Raw genomic sequence first — 19,627 nt, 5'->3', positions numbered from 1 at the left:
AACTATATGACGGCGGTCTGTAAGCAATCGAGCCTGGACCAGACAATCCAGTGATTGACATCACGAGCATCGATTCACACAATTGGGATCGATGACATGCATCAACCAAGTCAGCGAGCCTGACCATCCGATTCCGTTAGTCGCCTTTTTTTTAGGCATCTTCGTGTGATACTAATTGTTCAAGAGACATATTACTCGGTTCTCATGAACACTCCCCCCACCCCTTTCTAAGCTTGCTGAGGTTATTCACTCGAGGTTATGCCGTTAATTAACTTCCGTGGTAGTTGGTCCCAGTCGGCCTAATTTGCTGTCTTAGCATCTAACTCTTCTGTCTTGGCATAGTGTTGTTTTCAGTGTCTATTGGGTCCTGATCATTTAGTGTGCCTCTCTTTCGTTACATTTAGATCATGAAAATAATACTGTGGACTTTTATCGCCTTTTTTAATTATTACTTATATTTTGATTTCGTGACAGCTCCGTGACAGTCAGCCACATACCCGTGCTCATGGGTTTCCCCTCAGTTGCGGACGTCTAAGACATTCGGTTCCAAATTCAATTTAGCGCCGTTAAATCTACAGGATGGCTAACTCTACATTGATAACACAGTATGTTCATCTTCTCCTACCTTGACTAAACAAAACGTGAACTATTTGATGTTAGCAAATATTCATTCATACACACTTTGCAGGGGCACGGATGGCCCAGTCGTCTAAGGCGCAACGATTCGCCGTGCAGAGTTGCGTCCCTTGGACACGCCAGAAACCTATGATTGTGGGTTCGAATCCCGGTTTGCCTCGATTATGTTTTTAGGTTTGTCAGCACCATACCCGTACTCGTTGGTTTCACCGAAGTGGTAAACGTCTGACACCTGCATCACTTCGGGCTTTCCTCCCACATTAAGCTGACACGCCGCGATATAACTGGAATACCGTTAAAAGCGGCGTTAAACCCAACTCACTCACTCACTAACACGAACTCATGACAGACAGGCTCGGAAAGCATGTAAAAGAGCAACTTCATTACCTAGCATGAGGTAGCCCCCCCCCCCCCCCCCAAAAAAAATAAAATAAAATAAAATAAAATAAAAATAAAATTAAAAAAATAAGCAAGCCTTCCCACGTTTTCGTCCTACACCGCACTTCTGATCAAAGCGGCGTTAAACCTAACTTAACCACAAACTACACTGTGAGCCATATGGTCAGTGTTACTCCCGAGAAACACATTATATACAGTTTATTATATGCCGAAAGCGCAAACGTAATAGAGGTCTATATTTATTTTATTCAGCTCCTGTTTCATATGCATAGTGTTGCTTTAGTAATCTGAACATGTCGTAGTATGCGTTAGAAATGTACAATCAGCTATTAACATAATATGGATTATCATAATGATATACAGAAAGTGACAGCTCACTATATTTCTGTCTCAGCTTCCCTGAGGGGGCACCTGATGGCTACATGTATGTTAAACAGGACAGAGTTGTGATGCCTTTATTATGAGCCATTTCGACAAATCGACACAGGATACTTCCTGGTGACCGTTCTCCCTGTTGCACACACATAAAATAAAAATTATCTGCTTTGTGTACTTTTTTAAACCTGGCTTGCTTGACTGAAAATATCATCAATACATGATAGAGATATCAATACAATCTATGTTTTCTAAATGCGCATATATATATATATATATATATATATATATATATATATATATATATATATATATACAAAAATTAGGTAAATGTTCACTCGGTGTACATGTAATTAATATATAATAAAATAATAAAAACCACGTTAGTCCATCATCTTCTTTATATCAGTTTCAGGCATCCATCATCTTCTTTATATCAATTTGCTCCTATTTTGAGAGACCATTCGTGTTATTGTTGCAAACTTTGGTTCACACGTTTGAGAATGTTCCCGCGAAGATTATCGTAGCACGAATTATGGAATTACAAATGTATACATAACAGTAAGCAGGTAAATTCAACGGAAATCGGAATAGTATAAACGTTCGTCCTGTGTGACGCCATGACTATCTCAAAATCACGTACAACGACGGTAGTTATCTGCATTTCTGACTAATTATCTTGGTAACATGGGAAAACATAAAACAAATAACGTTACGAAGATTTTCTGATACATTTCTGTATATACGATCCCGCAATCAACGAAAATCCTCCTCTGAATATCCGTGTACTGTTGTCAGTGAACCCGCAATTTCGTAAAAGTCGGTCACCGTTACAAAAAAATAAATAAACAAAAATGTTCTGAACATAGTGTTTCATTTCAATCCGTTAGTAAACTAAATCTTTAAAAACGAAAGAAAAAGCAAGCGAGTGTGTGGATATTGTTTATCGCAGTAAGCAGGTTAGCAGAGTGAGTGAGTGAGTTGCTTTTAACAGTATTCCAGTCATATCACGGCGTGTCAGCTTAATGTGGGAGGAAAGCCCGAAGTGATGCAGGTCTAAGACGTTTCCCACTTCGGTGAAACCCACGAGCACGGGTATGGTGCTGACAAACCTAGAAACATAATCGGGGCGAACCGGGACTCGAACCCACAATCATAGGTTTCTGGCTTGACCAAAGGACGCAACTCTGCACAGCGCAGCGCGGCGCCTTAGTCGACTGAGCCACCCGTGCCCCCGTTTTACCAACGAACACATTTTATGGTTTGCCTGGCTTAAACATTGCAAGTGGGAATTCCGGAATGTCACCGCATATAATTACTCCATGTTATAGCATTATTTGGCTTGTATATTTTGCGTTCGTCACTCGCTCATTCATAAAGAAGCGCATGATTATAGGGGCCGTCTCAAAAGCAAGAACACTAAGTTAACGGTGGCGAACCTGTCTGACAAGTGAACTAATTTCAATTTCATGAATGAAACGGGTTCGGTCGTAACGTAGTCTTTGAAGGAAATGACACTGTCGATCCTATTCCAACGCTCCACAGCGTCCATTCGACCACCCCTGACAACCACGTCGTAAGGCTGCCATTGTAGTTTTAATAAGCATGATCCAAGCTAACAAGACGTGTTTAAATTTATAGATAGGTAAAAAATAGAACGAGATGCGACAGAAATCTTGGTCATGCAGCTGAATACCGGAGGTCACCTGCAAACTGGGAAGAAAGATATACAGGGCGCTTCAATCATGCCAGCAGCCACGCAGCCCTAACATGCCACTGTGTCAGGGCTGGTTGGCCTGAAAATGTAAACGTTCTTATTGAAGACACATATACATTGTTTGATAGGCATTACTTAGAAGTTGACGGATGACAAGATAGACACAATTTTTTATGGATAACAACTTCTTTAATACTGTAAAAGGCGACGTTTCGGTATAGATCCTTATACCGTTGTCAATCCTTATACCTTGCTTGACAACGGTATAAGGATCTATACCGAAACGTCGCCTTTTACAGTATTAAAGAAGTTGTTATCCATAAAAAATTGTGTCTATCTTGAAGACACATATGCACATTTATAGTGTCATATTCTACATAGTATTTCATAACTTATGCTGTTTTGTGATTTCTCTTTTGTGAATTGTGTATCTTGACTGATGATTTAAAAAAAAGAAGATAGATGCACATTTATAGTGTCATTTTCTATATAGTATTTAATAAATCATATTGTTCTGTTCCCGTGATTTCTATTTTTCTATTTGATGAAGTGAGCATATGTAATTGTGAAAATAAATTAAAAAGGAAAATGTTTATCCTGGTTGAATTGAAATTGGACGTCAAAAACATATCGCTTCGGAGCCATTGTTTTTGTATCCCTGACATTGATCCCCATGCTTGTAACGACACTGGGGTGGGTAAGCTACCGTTACACGAGGGCATTGCGGAAGTAAATCCTTATAAACACACCGACTTGCCCCGCGTCAGGTCAGTGCTGCTGGAATAGTGGCCACGTGACAGAATGATATTTAACCCATGTGTGTGTGTGTGTGCGTGCGTGCGTGCGTGTGTGTGTGTGTGTGCGTGCGTGTGTGTGTGTGTGTTTATTTATTCATTACTATATTGTGCCTGAGAGTTAGAACCATACTGTGGTACGAGTTGAAAGCGCTAGCCATATAAACATATCAATCCTGCTCCACTTATTTAATTATTACTAGGGGCGAAGGATCGAACTATTTTCCTGATCACGTGGTAACACATTTATTGGTCCGATAAAACGGGAAGGTAATTTGTCGTTTGTATAGACGATAACACCTCCTTTAGATTTATTCCCAAAATGACAAAAGCAAAAACAGAGGTGTTGAATATTTAGACTGAGTTCATTTTAAACTCAGTCGAAATTCACTCATGTATGTAAATGGATATATCATAGTGCTGGATCCCCTTATCAAGTGGTCACACTTTCCGTGTTCACCATATGTGTGAATATGTAGCATGTTATTGTTAGCTGTATACAAAGCACTGTTTAGAACATCAACAACATGTATGATAGGTTACAAGGTGTGTCAGTTTACCCAGTCTCCTGTGACACAATACATCACGCCCGATGATCAAATATTGGCTTTAATCTTATTGTTAGTTGCAGATTTTCCTGACAAGAACGTGCTCATTTCACGTGGTTATTGAATGCAGACATTCCAATAAAAGTTCCAACTATCCGCTTTTAAAAGGCTTCTATAAAACTTAAGGCTTCTCTTTAAAAGGCTTCTGAGTTATGTGGGGGGCACGGGTGGCCAAGTCGTCTAAGGCGCTGCGATTCGCTGTGCAGAGTTGCGTCCCTTGGGCACGCCAGAAACCTATGATTGTGGGTTCGAATCCCGGTTCGCCCCGATTATGTTTCTAGGTTTGTCAGCACCATACCCGTGCTCGTGGGCTTCACCGAAGTGGTAAACGTCTGAGACCTGCATCACTTCGGGCTTTCCTCCCACATTAAGCTGACACGCCGTGATATAACTGTAATAATGTTAAAAGCGGCGTTAAACCCAACTCACTCACTCACTCACTCTGAGTTATGTGTAAAAAAAACAACAAATAAGCAAGCAAACATCTTGCGACAGACGGAGTCATAATGATTTCACATTTGTGTTTGGGAAATTGGGCAACAATGTCTAGATATTATTACATATTGGTTATACAAATGTGAGTAACAGGTTTCAAGAAATTATAATTATTTCAAACCCAAAGTCAAATTGGTGGAATGTGAAGGGATATAGAGGTTATCACGCGAGTGTGTTTGGGGATGGTACATATCCTGCATTAGGAATAAACATTGTATTTAGCGAGCCTTCTCTCTCACAAACATTACCGAAACATTGCGAGTTTTCCAGGAATGCGCGCATTAATATTTATTACGTCACAGGGTAAGTGATGTGTCAGTCGGACAGTGACAGTAGCCAATATAGTTCCAACTGAAATCTGTTTCTTATACAGTGGCGAAGCAATATATACACAAAACAACAATTGTTTTTTATTGCCTTTCGCGACAATCCATCGGTCGGTCCGCTAGAGTAACTGCCCTTTGCCGAAGATGGTGTGTGTATGTGTGTGTGTGTGTGTGTGTGTGTGTGTGTGTGTGTGTGTGTGTGTGTGTGTTGGCGATGAGGTGTGTGTATCTGATGGGGATTGTGTGTGTGTATGTGTTGTGGATTGTGTGTGTGTATGTGTTGTGGATTGTGTGTGTGTATGTGTTTGGGATTGTGTGTGTGTATGTGTTGGGAATTGGGCGTGTTTATGTGTTGGGGATGGTCTGTGTGTCTGTGCTGGGGATTGTGTGTGTGTGTGTGTGTGTGTGTGTGTGTGTGTGTGTGTTCGGGATAGGGTATGTGCATGTTTTGGGGATTCCGTGTGTGTATGTTTTGGGGATGATGTTTGGGTATGTGTTGGAGTTGGTTTGTGTGTGCGTGTCGGGGATAAGGCGTGTGTATATGTTGGGAATGGGGTGTATGTATATGTTGGGGATGGTGTGTGTGTGTGTCGGGGATGGGGCGTGTGTATGTGTCGGGGATGGGGCGTGTGTATGTGTCTGTGTGTGTTTTGGGGATATGTTGTGTGTTTGTTGGGAGATGGGGTGTGTGTATGTGTTGGGGATTTGGTGTGTGTGTGTGTGTGTGTGTGTGTGTGTGTGTGTGTGTGTGTGTGTGTGTGTGTGTGTGTGTGTGTGTGTGTGTGTGTGTGTGTGTGTGTGTGTGTGTGTGTGTGTAAATGATAGATATATCGAAATAATATTTTGTTAATATATGACAGTTGAACATGACTGATTAGGCACCTTTGACAAGGCCAATATGAAAACACAAAGTTAATGACATATTTATCAATCGTCTGCCTGACAATCAATTTCCACATATCATCGGTCATGTTCCACATAGTATCAGTATCAGTCATGGAGATCCCGAAAAAAGGTAAAAGATGTCACACTTATAAAAAAGGTCATTACGCGCAAAATTCCTATTAGCCCGACAAATCCCTATTGGTCCTTTCACATTCCGTATTTCAAATCGGGTGCTTCTATGTGAAGACCCGATTTCAGTGTATCACGTGTTTCGATTAATAAAAATAAATATGACATGACAAATGCATGATCAAATTCTCTAGCTTGATACACATCTGATAAAATGTTGCCTTTGGAGGAAATAAACGTATCACAGTAAACAAGAACTTAACAAAACAACAATCCTCACCAAATACCACATGGTCGGAAAATTTATCATTTTACTTCCTAGTTCCTCCAAGGTGACCACGATAGCGTTAAATTTGTGTTTGATGTAAACTGTGTCAGCTTCAAGTGTCGGTGATTATCATGGCATAACTTTTGTTTTGCCTCAACACGTTTCTGTTGTTTCTGTGAAAAATAATCTAACACAACACCATTGGTTTAAGGAAGTATTATCGCATATGTATTATTCAAGGGAAGTATTTGTGATATCATTCATGTTAATGCAGCTCAGCTGACTGCAGATCTACTACTGTGGGTGCGGAGTGTTCAGGGAAGGAGCATGACTGGTTGACTACCTGCGACAACAGTAAGTTTATATACACTGTAGACATGATTGTTTAATTGTCATTGACTGAAACATAAGGTACACACATCATCAGATCAAAGCCATCTGTTATAAATTCAGTTATGTTAACTACACAATAGAAGTGAGGTAAATGCATGAATAACAGAAAGTAAAATCAGTAAATTATTCCCTTTGACTTTATGACAAAATATTGTTATCTTTATTGAAGACATTGTTATCATGGTATACGTCATTATTAAACAGGTATACGATGTGACGTCATTAAGTTTTGGACGTGATTACTTACTAAGTCAACACAATTGTCTATATGATAACAATCACTGGTCCACACTCAATTATTTTCAGGTTGGCATCATAAAGCTAGAATATTGTGCGGCGTTAAACAACAAACAAACAAAACGCTGTTGATCGCGTTTCTTGAATGGATTTTTAGGATATTTCTGACCTTGGCCCATGTGCATAAACAAGAACACCTTCATTCTACAGATGGGGGTCACTGGAAGAAGTGACAGTCTCGGATTATACATCCTCCTTGGTACCCTTTTAACCCAGTTGTCCCAAGGTACGTCGAAAAGGAATTTTTATTTTATTTCGCATGACTGCGACAGTACTCGTACGTAGAACCGACTGCGTGTAATACATGTTCAAACTAATGTGATTTTGTTGATTGTTATGTTACTTGCAGTTAACCATATTCTAGTTACATCAGTGTAAATATGTTTCTCTTTCACTGTGCCGTACCTTGTCGTCGGGATACGATGACACGCAATGAGTACGGTCTCCGAGATTTCCCAGTGTTGCCGGTTTAAACATAATGACACTGTATTTATACATCCCAGGTGCAGCAGAGCTTGTGTGTCCAGAGATAGGATTCTTGGACTCGCCAGCAAACCTGAGCTGCAGTGGCACAGGACGCGCACACTCCTACATCCAGCCATCAGGGGGCATTGTGACCTTATGTACCATGAACACTTCAACATGTATACCTGACGTGATGGTGACAATACCTAACTCTTCCTACAGTGTCCTCACACTACCAAGGGTAAACCAGTCACACGCAGGCCGCTGGACTTGCTCCATTGGGGATTATGTGTCATGTTGTCTCATGACAGTTGCAAGTAAGTATGTTACTTTAGCTCAGACCATCACCTGGTGACTGTATACATCACGTCGTTGTAGCAACGGTGCCCGATCACGACAAAGTTGTCAGTGCAAAATTAGAATTATACATTTCAGAGTTATTGGTATGACATGATACAATATATATATATCAGTAGATATGTAGGCTATAGTAACTGTTCTTCTCGTATGCTTTGTATAAAAAAACAACAACAACGTTACATTAGTTGTGTATTTTGTATTTCAGAACTCCCATCTTGTGGCATATTGAGCAGCCGGACTGCAGAGGAAGTGACAGTACGTGTACAAGACTACCATTGTTCTGACTCCATTGAGCTGTATTTGAAGACTGGAAACGTTCCAGGAAGACTGTTGAATACATCACATATAAATACTACTGGTGGCATGTTTGAGATCACAGTCAATGTAACAGCATCCCTTGTAGAGACAAAGACATTGGTCTTTGTCTGTGGCAATACGAGTTGGGAAATTGCTTGTCAAGGTATGTTCATTATCTGTATAATCACCCAGTGACAGAAAGAAAACGAAAGTAAATGCATATTGTTGATTTTTGGCTCCTGATCCCAGCATAGTTAGACTTTTGTGATATTTTGAAGCCCTTTTTAACTTCTAAATAACTTTTAGTCAATCTGACGGGAAAATAATTGTAAAATGACTGAAACATTTTACACATTAATCCTAATATATATATAGATCAGTAGGTGTAACGTCGACATATAGGATAAAGTAACTGTTATTCTCGTATGCTTTGTATAAAAAACAACAACAACGTTACATTAATTGTGTATTTGGCATTTCAGAACCCCCATCATGTGACATATTGAGCAGCCGGGCTGCAGAGGAAGTGACAGTACGTGTACAAGACTACCATTGTTCCGACTCCATTGAGCTGTATTTAAAGACTGGCAACTTTACAGGAAGACTGTTGAATACATCACGTATCAATACTACTGGTGGTATGTTTGAGATCACAGTCAGTGTAACAACATCCCTTGTAGAGCCAAAGACATTGGTCTTTGTCTGTGGCAAGACGAGTTTTGAAATTGCCTGTCAAGGTACTGAACCTTTAATTTTGTTCTAGTATTGATTTGGGTTGAGGATAGATGGTGGATGTGTAATAAAGAGACAGGGTAGTTAAGTTAAGAGCACTTTAAATAAGTTGAGCAGACAGGAATTGTTTTGTTTGTCATGATACTCACAGTGGGAGAACCGACTGTTTTATACGCTTTGTGTAGCGTGTCAAAATCCTTTGATCGTATGTTTGGTGTGTCTACAACCCTGCTCCTGGGTTTTAAACGGTTAGCGTTTAACATCCCTTTCACTATTATTATATTCTATAATTTCTTCCAAGGTATTGATATCCTAAATAATTCAATCAATTGTTTGCATACATTTTACACTTTTTTCAGTGAAGGCGGAGAAAGAAAGTAACGGAAGCAATAGCTCTGTTGTCATCATAGGGGCTGTCTTTGCCGGAAGCGTGTTTGCCATCATCATCGTCACGCTGGTACTGATGCTGGTAAAGATGAAGCAATCACAACAGCCAGAAACACAGAGTGATAGAAATGTGTACGATTCTCCTAATGACGTTGGTGGACGAACGGATGAAACATCTGGACATGAATACAACACTTTGTACCGAACTCCCTTTGAGGGACGCAGTATCTATAATGTCATATCCAGTTAAGTATGCCGTGTAAATATACACGTATGCAAACACCATGACGGTATTATGCTGTTACCTCAAACATCAAAGTGATAATGGAGTTAGTTTTGGTAACCATATCTCTTTGGTGCTCTCAATCAACGATTTTGATATTGACTTGTCACTATACAGAGAGCTTCGGACTGTCTCACAATGTTTTCCTCATAGATTTGCGATTTTATCCCTGCTGCACATAATTATCTTTCAAACCAACGGGTTTTTATTTAGTTTCCAGTGTTTCTACACATGTACAAGTTTGTGTAAATTAAATATAAATAATGTCGTTCATACACGTATCAACGTCAGTTTCGCGGCCATATGACCGACCGCTCGTTCAATGGAAAAGCCGTATATCACGTAAACTTGATCGTTGCTCACAATATCAATCACTGGATTGTCTGGTCAAGGCTCACGCAGCCGTCATGTAGATGAAAAATAGATGAGTGCGGCATGAAACAACCAACAGGCAACATTGTAAAATATACGTCATATCAGTATTACGTCATTGTCAAGTGTATATTATATTATTATGATGTCATTGTAATGTAAAGTTACATTAGAACTGCGTCATTGTAAACTATACGTCATATCAGTTCTACGTCACTGTACAGTATACTGTGATATCAGTATTATATCAATATGTAGGGATCATGAATTGACTTCCTGTTATACTAACTGTATATAGTTCCATAAGATAAACTTTATTACTGTTATCGTTTTTAATCATTAAGTCAAAAGACGCCTACACGTCACACCTTATCAAGCGCCATGGTGCTGAAGTTATGTAACTATCAAAAGGGCCTATTGTGCCGGTGTACTTGTTAATTCCTTTTCACGGTTTACCCCGTTATACCGCAAAGTGTATATGAGTGAGTGAGTGAGTTGGGTTTTACGCCGCTTTTAACAGTATTCCAGTTATATTGCGGCGTGTCAGCTTAATGTGGGAGGAAAGCCCAAAGTGATGCAGGTCTCAGACGTTTACCACTTCGGTGAAACCCACGAGCACGGGTATGCTGCTGACAAACCTAGAAACATAATCGGGACGAACCGGGATTCGAACCCACAATCATAGGTTTCTGGCGTGCCCAAGGGACGCAACTCTGCACAGCGAATCGCGGCGCCTTAGACGGCTGGGCCACCCGTGCCCCCGCAAAGTGTATATGAGTGAATCCAGGCATAACTATTGCAAATGGCGAGTTGATACATAACACAGAAAAACTAGCTGTCAATTCAAAAACATCTGTGGTAAGTGAGTTAGTGAGTTTGGTTTTACGCCGCTTTTAGCAACATTCCAGCAATATCACGGCGGGGGACACCAGAAATAGGCTTCGCACATTGTACCCATGTCGGGAATCGAACCCGGGTTTTCGGCGTGACGAGCGAACGCTTCAACCACTAGGCTACCCGACCGCCCCTCTGTGGTAAGAGGCGTTTGTCAAATATCTTTATGAAACAAAGCCTTTGGTGAAATCTGTAGCTGGTGTTTTCCTCTTGTGTACAGTTCGATGGCTGGATGTCCGCCAGTGTCTCAATGACACAGCGAACAGGATTTTCTGCCTGTGAAATAACTGTTCTACACAAGACACTCATTCACCACGAAACATATTATTAGAACTATTGCCAATACCATGCATTGTATTATAACAAACAGTAACATTTACTTAAGGTAATTCCAATGTGCTCCAAAGAGGGACTACCCTCGCGGCCCATTTCCAATCTCTTTCTAGTCGTCATATGTCGACCTTTGTCATGTTTCAGAGCATCGTGTCCCCTTATTCAGAACAATATACCTTCATGAACGGGCATTGCCAATATATCTATAACCATTAACCACGTAACATACAATAAGAACTTTATGCATTGAAGAACGAGCACTGAAACTAATGAAGAACTAGATTTCCTTTGATACTGAATTTCCACTATTGTACTTTCGCCTAACCATGCAGTATGTTTTAAATAGCAACCACTCATGAGTAATTGAGATTCTTTTAAACAAGGATGAGTCTCCAAAGTCTCGCGGTCCATTTCCACTCTCTTTCTCTTACATTTGCCGTGTTTTGAGTGAAAATGATATGTTTGCTTTGTGTAGTATGGATACTTGCTATAATTAACACTTTGGTTTCATGATTAGCAAAGCAATGTTTGGAGGACTTCAGTAAAACTTGATGGGATTGCCATTTTCCAGAGCCACGTGTCCCTTTGATCAGACACAAGTGGATTATTATCAGCAGTTTCAGAGTAATGCAGTGTGTGTGTTTCTTCACATGGCCCAATGTTTCCACTCACTGGTTATATTGATCACCAAGGCTTATATCACATGCTATTGTTGAGATATTTATAACTTCCTTATGCAGTGTTATACAGTCAATGTGGTTATGCATTAATGTCTAATATTCCTTATAGTACCATGGATTATGTATAATCATTATACGACAGAAACAGAAACACCACAGTCCTTGTGACACTGTCGAATAGCGGAATGGCGGTGGTTCGATTCCAGGCCGCGTTACGCAAAAATACGTCCAAACAATTTTTGAATTAAACATTACGACTATGTCTGTCATTAGTACATTGGTAAGTGTGTGAGGTTTATGCCGCGTTTAGAAATATTCGTTCTCCAAGAATGAATTCCACCCACTGTACATTTCCAAATTTAACTTATTACTGGGCGTGACGAGTGAACACGCTGACCAGAATACTATCGCATTGAAAATAGGTTATCAGGCACTTCATACATGTATATACGAATATATACTTCAATACCTAAAGGATATAGAGATTCTCACCCGAGTGTCTTTTGATATCGAATATATCAACACGAGCTGATAAAAGTTGAGTTGAGTTGAAATTGGGTTTAACGTCGCGTCCAAGATTATTGCACTTATATAGCGACGTGCATGCACGTGTATGTGTGTGTGTGGCTGCTTGTACTAGTCCGGACTGATGCCGATTAATAGTGCTAGCTCACTGAGATACCATGCCGCAGTTTAACATGAATACCCCACTCAGACACAGTATACCGACTCCGAGCCGACCAGTCCTTGTTTTAGCCCCTTAATGCCGAGCGCCAGACAGGGTAACAACAAGTACAATCTTTTAACGTCTTTTTGTATGACGGGGCCCGGGATCGAACCCCGGACCTTCCGCTCTCCGGGCGGACGCTCTACCACAAGACCACGGAGGCGGTCAGCTGATAAAAGACACGAGGGTGAGATTTTATTTATCAACCAACATCCTTCTTCCAACTTTTTTCAGTTTGTAGACAGTAATAAGCAGTGTCTTAAGTGTAAAGGTACTGCTAACAGCTTCAGCAGCAGAGCCATTAGTGATGTCATTTGATTGTGATGTCATGGTAACCAACGACGTCACATTGGTCTGCAAAGCATTGTGATGTTATTTCATTGCAGCGATATCTACAGTGTAGATATGGCTTGATCTCACCCAAGCAATATCTCCTATGGGAGCCAGTTTTGGATGATGATTAAGGATTGACCTTCACTTTGTGTGAGTTCATTGGAGTATGAACCTTCATAGAGTGAGGGCCAAACTGTATGAAGGTCTGTAACTGTATGTTTGACCCTCACTCTACGAAGGTTCATACTCCAATGAACTCACACAAAGTGAAAGTCAATTCTTATAAAAAAATTATCACAATTTCTTACCTCAAAGGATGTAGGCCAAGATCTAAACACAATTTTATTTAGTATGTGTGACTTCATGTTTACACTGACAGCCATACAACAACCAGCTATACCGCTGAATAAAATAGTTCCATATGGTGTCAGTCATGTTCTATATGGTATCAGTCATGTTCCACATGGTATCAGTCATGTTCCACATGGTATCAGTCATATTCTACAAGGTATCAGTCATGTTCCACATGGTATCAGTCTCCGAGATCCAGAAAAAGGTAACATTTGTCACATTTAGAAGAAAGTGTGATAGCTGTCTATCGCCTTGTTGTAATTGCAAAGTAAGGAAATCCATAACGCGCAAAACCCTTTTGGCCAGATAAAACCCAGTTGGCCAGACAAAACCCTATTGGCAAAACAAAACCCTATTGGTAAGACAAAACCCTATTGGCCAGACAAAACCCTATCTGCCCTTTCAAATGCCGTATTTCACATCGGGTGCTTCTATGTGATGCGCGCCGATTTCAGTATATTTCTTCCTGTCGATTAATAAAAATAAATATGAAATGGCAAATACATGAACAAATTCTCTAGCTTGACACACATCTGCTGAAAAGTTGCCTTGGGTGAAATATATGTATCACAGTACACAAAAACGAAACAAAACAACAATCCTCACCAAATACCACATAGTCGGAAAACTTATCATTTTACTTCCAACTTCCTCCAAGGTGACCACGATAGCGTTAAATTTGTGTTTGATGTAAACTGTGTCTGCTTCAAGTGTCGGTGATTATCATGGCGTACTTTTGTTTTGCCTCAACACCTTTCTGTTGTTTCTGTGAAAAATAATCTAACACAACACCATTGGTTTAAGGAAGTATAATCGCATATGTATTATTCAAGGGAAGTATTTGTGATATCATTCTTGTTAATGCAGCTCAGCTGACTGCAGATCTACTACTGTGGGTGCGGAGTGTTCAGGAAAGGAGCCAGACTGGTTGCAGGTTACAACAACAGTAAGTTTATATACACTGTAGACATGATTGTTTAATTGTCATTGATTGAAACCAAAGGTATACACATCCTCAGATCAAAGCCATCTGTTATAACGACAGAAATGATCCGACGAATACTACCTTCAGTAAATAGATCAGCGATTGCTGTTCACGTTCTATCCACGACCTGAAAGCATGTTGCTTTACGATGAATAATTAGTATTAGTCCAAACATATAACGATGGCTTTGACAGACAGAGCAACTATAAGTCATTACAATATGTATTGGTAACAAATGCCGCTATCATTTATTTTATAATTCGACTTTTCACATCAGTTATGTTAACTAAACAAGAGAAGTGAGGAAAATACATGAATTTCATAACAGAAAGTAAAATCAATACATTATTCCCTTTGACTTTATGACAAAATATTTTTATCTTTAGTGAAGACATTGTTATCCTGGTATGCGTCATTGTTAAACAGGTATACGATGTGACGTCATAACTTTCGGACGTGATTACTTACTAAGTCAACACTATTGTCTCTATGATAACAATCACTGGTCCACACTAAATTATTTTCAGGTTGGCATCATAAAGCTAGAATATTTTGCGGCGTTAAACAACAAACAAACAAAACGCTGTTGATCGCGTTTCTTGAATGGATTTTTAGGATATTTGTGACCTTGGCCCATGTGCATAAACAAGAACACCTTCATTCTACAGATGGGGGTCACTGGAAGAAGTGACAGTCTCGGATTACACATCCTCCTTGGTACCCTTTTAACTCAGTTGTCCCAAGGTACGTAGAAAAGGAAAAAAAAACCCTTTTATTTCGAATGACTGCGACAGTACTCGTACGTAGAACCGACTGCGTGTAATGCATGTTCAAACTAATGTGATTTTGTTTGATTGTTATGTTACTTGCAGTTAACCATATTCCAGTTACATCACTGTATATATGTTTATCTTGCACTGTGCAAGTACCGTGTCGTCGGGATACGATGACACGCAATCAGTACGGTCTCCGAGATTTCCCAGTGTCGCCGGTTTGAACATGATGACACTGTATTTATACATCCCAGGTGCAGCAGAGCTTGTGTGTCCAGAGATAGGATTCTTGGACTCGCCAGCAAACCTGAGCTGCAGTGGCACAGGACGCACACACTCCTACATGCAGCCATCAGGGGGCGTTGTGACCACATGTAACATGACCACATCAAAATGTCTACCTGACGCGATGGTGACTATACCGAACTCTTCATTCAGTGTTCTCACACTACCAAGGGTACACCAGTCACACGCAGGACACTGGGCTTGCGGCATTGGGGATAATGTGTCAGGTTGTCTCATGACAGTTGCAAGTAAGTATGTTACTTTAGCTCAGAGCAACCCCAGGTGAATCTATACATCGCGTCGTTGTAGCAACGGTGCCCGATCATGACAAAGCTGTCAGTGCAAACTTCGAATTATACATTTATGAGTTACTGGTATGACATGATACAAATATATATAAGTAGTAGTAACATCGATCTGTAGGATATAGTAAATGCTCTTCTCCTATGCGTTGTATAAAAAACAACAACAACGTTACATTAGTTGTGTTTTTTGTATTTCAGAACTCCCATCATGTGACATATTGAGTAACCGGTCTGCAGAAGAAGTGACAGTACGTGTACAAGACTACCATTGTTCTGACTCCATTGACCTGTATTTGAAGACTGGCAACTTTACAGGACGACTGTTGAATACGTCACGTATCAATACTACTGTTGGCATGGTTGAGATCACAGCCAATGTAACAACATCCCTTGTAGAGTCAAAGAAATTGGTCTTTGTCTGTGGCAATACGAGTTGGGAAATTGCTTGTCAAGGTACTGAACCTTCACCTTCCTTTTTTAAGTCCTGTGATCGTTTGTTAGGTGTGTCTACATCCATGCTCGTGGGTTTTACCCAAATGGTTAGCGTGTAACATCCCTTTCACTACTATTTCATTTAGGAGATTAATATTTCGTTTCGTAAGATTTGCATGATTTCATTTGAACACGACGCCGTAAGGTGACGTGGTGGTGGCCATACCAAACTCTTCCAACAGTGTTTTCACACGGCCAGGTGTACAACTATCATAGGCAGGAAAGTGGACTTGCTCCATTGGGGATAATGTGATTGTGTCACGTTGTTTCATGACAGTTGCAAGTAAGTGTGTTATTTTAGCATAGACCATCACCTGGTGAATCGATACATCACGTCGTTGTAGCAACGGTGCCCGATCATGACAAGTTGTTCGTGCAACATTAGGGTTTGTATACTGTTTTGCTTGCCAGGTTTATAATTGAGACAAAACATTTCTCAGTTATTGGTATGACATGATTCAAATGTACATATGTTACAGTCCAAATTGATGTAAAATAACTTAAATTTTCAGTTTGGCATTTACAAAACGCCATAGCGTTTTAATCATTTTACAATGAGTTTTCCATTTATTAGTTTGTTTGTTGTTTAACGTCGCACGTAGCAATATTCCAGCTATATGACGGCTGTCTGTAAATAATCGAATCTGGACCGGACAATCTAGCTCGTGATTGACATCATGAGCATCAATCTACGCAATGGGGACACGATGGCATGCATATACCAAGTCTGTCGAGCCTGGCCACCCGATCCAGTTAGTCACCTCCTTTCGACAAACGTGGGTTGCTGAAGACCATTTCTAACCCGGAATCTTTCCATTCATCGTATTATGATAACTAATTCCACATATGTTTATTATCTGTATAATCACCCAGTGACAGAAAGAAAACGAAAGTAAATGGATATTGTTGATTTTTGGCTCCTGATCCTAGCATAGTTAAACTTTTGTGATGTTTTTAAGCCCTTTTTAACTTCTAAATAACTTTAAGTCAATCTGACGGGAAAATAATTGTAAAATGACTTCAATATTTTGGCGTTTTGTATTTTGCCTAAGTGAACATTTTACACATTAATCCTAATATATATATAGATCAGTAGGTGGAACATCGACATATAGGACATAGTAACTGTTCTTCTCGTATGCTTTGTATAAATAACAACAACAACGTTACAATAGTTGTGTATTTTGTATTTCAGAACCCCCGTCATGTGACATTTTGAGCAGCCGGACTGCAGAGGAAGTGACAGTACGTGTACAAGACTACCATTGTTCTGACTCCATTGAGCTGTATTTGAAGACTGGCAACTTTACAGGAAGACTGTTGAATATATCACGTATTAATACTACTGTTGACATGATTGAGATCACAGCCAATGTAACAACATCCCTTGTAGAGACAAAGACATTGGTCTTTGTCTGTGGCAAGACGAGTTGGGAAATTGCTTGTCAAGGTACTGAACCTTTAATTTTACTCTAATTTTGATTTGAGTTGAGGATAGATGACGGATATGTAATAAAGAGACAGGTTAATTAAGTTTTGAGCACTTTTAAATAAGTTAAGCAGACATGAATTGTTTTGTTTGTCATGTTACTCACAGTGGGAGAACTGACTGTTTTATACGCTTTGTGTAGCGTGTGAAAATCCTGTGATCGTATGTTTGGTGTGTCTACAACCCTACTGGGTTTTTACCCAAACGGTTAGCGTTTAACATCCCTTTCAGTATTATTATATTCTATAATTTCTTCCAAGGTATTGATATCCTAAATAATTCAATCAATTGTTTGCATACACATTTTACACTTTTTTCAGTGAAGGCGGAGAAAGAAAGTAACGGAAGCAATAGCTCTGTTGTCATCATAGGGGCTGTCGTTGCCGGAAGCGTGTTTGCCATCATCATCGTCATGCTGGTACTGATGCTGGTAAAGATGAAGCAATCACAACAGCCAGGAACACAGAGTGATAGAAATGTGTACGATTCTCCTAATGACGTTGGTGGACGAACGGATGAAACATCTGGACATGAATACAACACTTTGTACCGAACTTCCTTTGAGGGAAGCAGTATCTATAATGTCATATCGAGTTAAGTACACTGTGTAAATACATATGTATCCAAACACCATGACGGTATTATGCTGTTGCTTCAAACATCAAAGTGATAATAGAGTTTCGGTAACCATATCTCCTTGCTGCTCCCAATCAACGATTTTGATATTGACTTGTCACTATACAGAGCTTACGGACTGTCTCACAATGTTTTCCTCATAGCTTTGCGAATTTAACGCTTTTCTCTGCTGCACATAATTATCTTCCAAACCAACGGGTTGTTATTTGTACCTTTAGTTTCCAGTGTTTCTACCACATGTATAAGTTTGTGTAAATAAAATCTAAGTTGTGTCGTTCATACACTTATAATGTCATGTAAACAACCACTCGTGCAGTGGAAAAGCCGTATATGATGTAAGCGTTATCGTTGCTCACAATATCAATCACTGGATTGTCTGGTCAAGGCTCACGCAGCCGTCATGTAGATGAAAAAGAGCTAAGTGCGGCATTAAACATCCAACAGGCAACATTGTAAAATATACATCATATCAGTATTACGTCATTGTTAAGTGTATGTCATATCATTATGATGTCATTGTAATGTAAAGTTACATTAGAACTACGTCATTGTAAACTATACGTCATATCAGTTCTACGTCACTGTACAGTATACTGTGATATCAGTTATATGTCAATATGTAGGAATCATGAATTGACTTGATGTAATACTGTATATAGTACAAAAGACAAACTTTGTTACTGTTATTGTCATTAACCATTACGTCAAAAGACGTATCCGTCACACCTTATCAAGCGCCATGGTGCTGAAGTTATGTAACTATCAAAAGGGCCTATTGTGCCGGTGTAGTTGTTAATTCTTTTCACGATTTACCCCGTTATACCGCAAAGTGTATATAAGTGAGTGAGTGAGTTGGGTTTTATGTCGCTTTTAACAGTATTCCAGTTATATCGTGGCGTGTCAGCTTAATGTGGGAGGAAAGCCAAAAGTGATGCAGGCCTCAGACGTTTACCACTTCGGTGAAACCCACGAGCACGGGTATGGTGCTGACAAACCTAAAAACATAATCGAGGCAAACCGGGATTCGAACCCACAATCATAGGTTTCTGGCGTGTCCAAGGGACGCAACTCTGCACGGCGAATCGTGGCGCCTTAGACGACTGGGCCATCCGTGCCCCTGCAAAGT

General features: G+C 39.9%; 1 protein-coding gene across 1 annotated transcript; it reads left to right on the top strand.

Moving 5' to 3' along the window:
- Nucleotides 1-7,439: 7,439 nt before the first annotated feature.
- LOC139458250 (uncharacterized) lies at nucleotides 7,440-18,463 on the top strand. The gene is made up of 7 exons (XM_071239619.1): nucleotides 7,440-7,548; nucleotides 7,826-8,104; nucleotides 8,353-8,607; nucleotides 8,927-9,181; nucleotides 16,083-16,337; nucleotides 17,572-17,826; nucleotides 18,186-18,463. Exons 1-7 carry the CDS (start codon nucleotides 7,440-7,442, stop codon nucleotides 18,461-18,463), a joined length of 1,686 nt encoding a protein of 561 aa, XP_071095720.1.
- Nucleotides 18,464-19,627: the final 1,164 nt, after the last annotated feature.

This window comes from Haliotis cracherodii, unplaced genomic scaffold (genome assembly GCF_022045235.1).
Source record: "Haliotis cracherodii isolate W230 unplaced genomic scaffold, xgHalCrac1.p SCAF_12, whole genome shotgun sequence".
NCBI classification, from domain to species: Eukaryota; Metazoa; Mollusca; class Gastropoda; order Lepetellida; family Haliotidae; genus Haliotis; species Haliotis cracherodii.
Note: the sequence above shows the minus strand (reverse complement) of the source record. Positions and strands in the feature narration are given on the sequence as shown.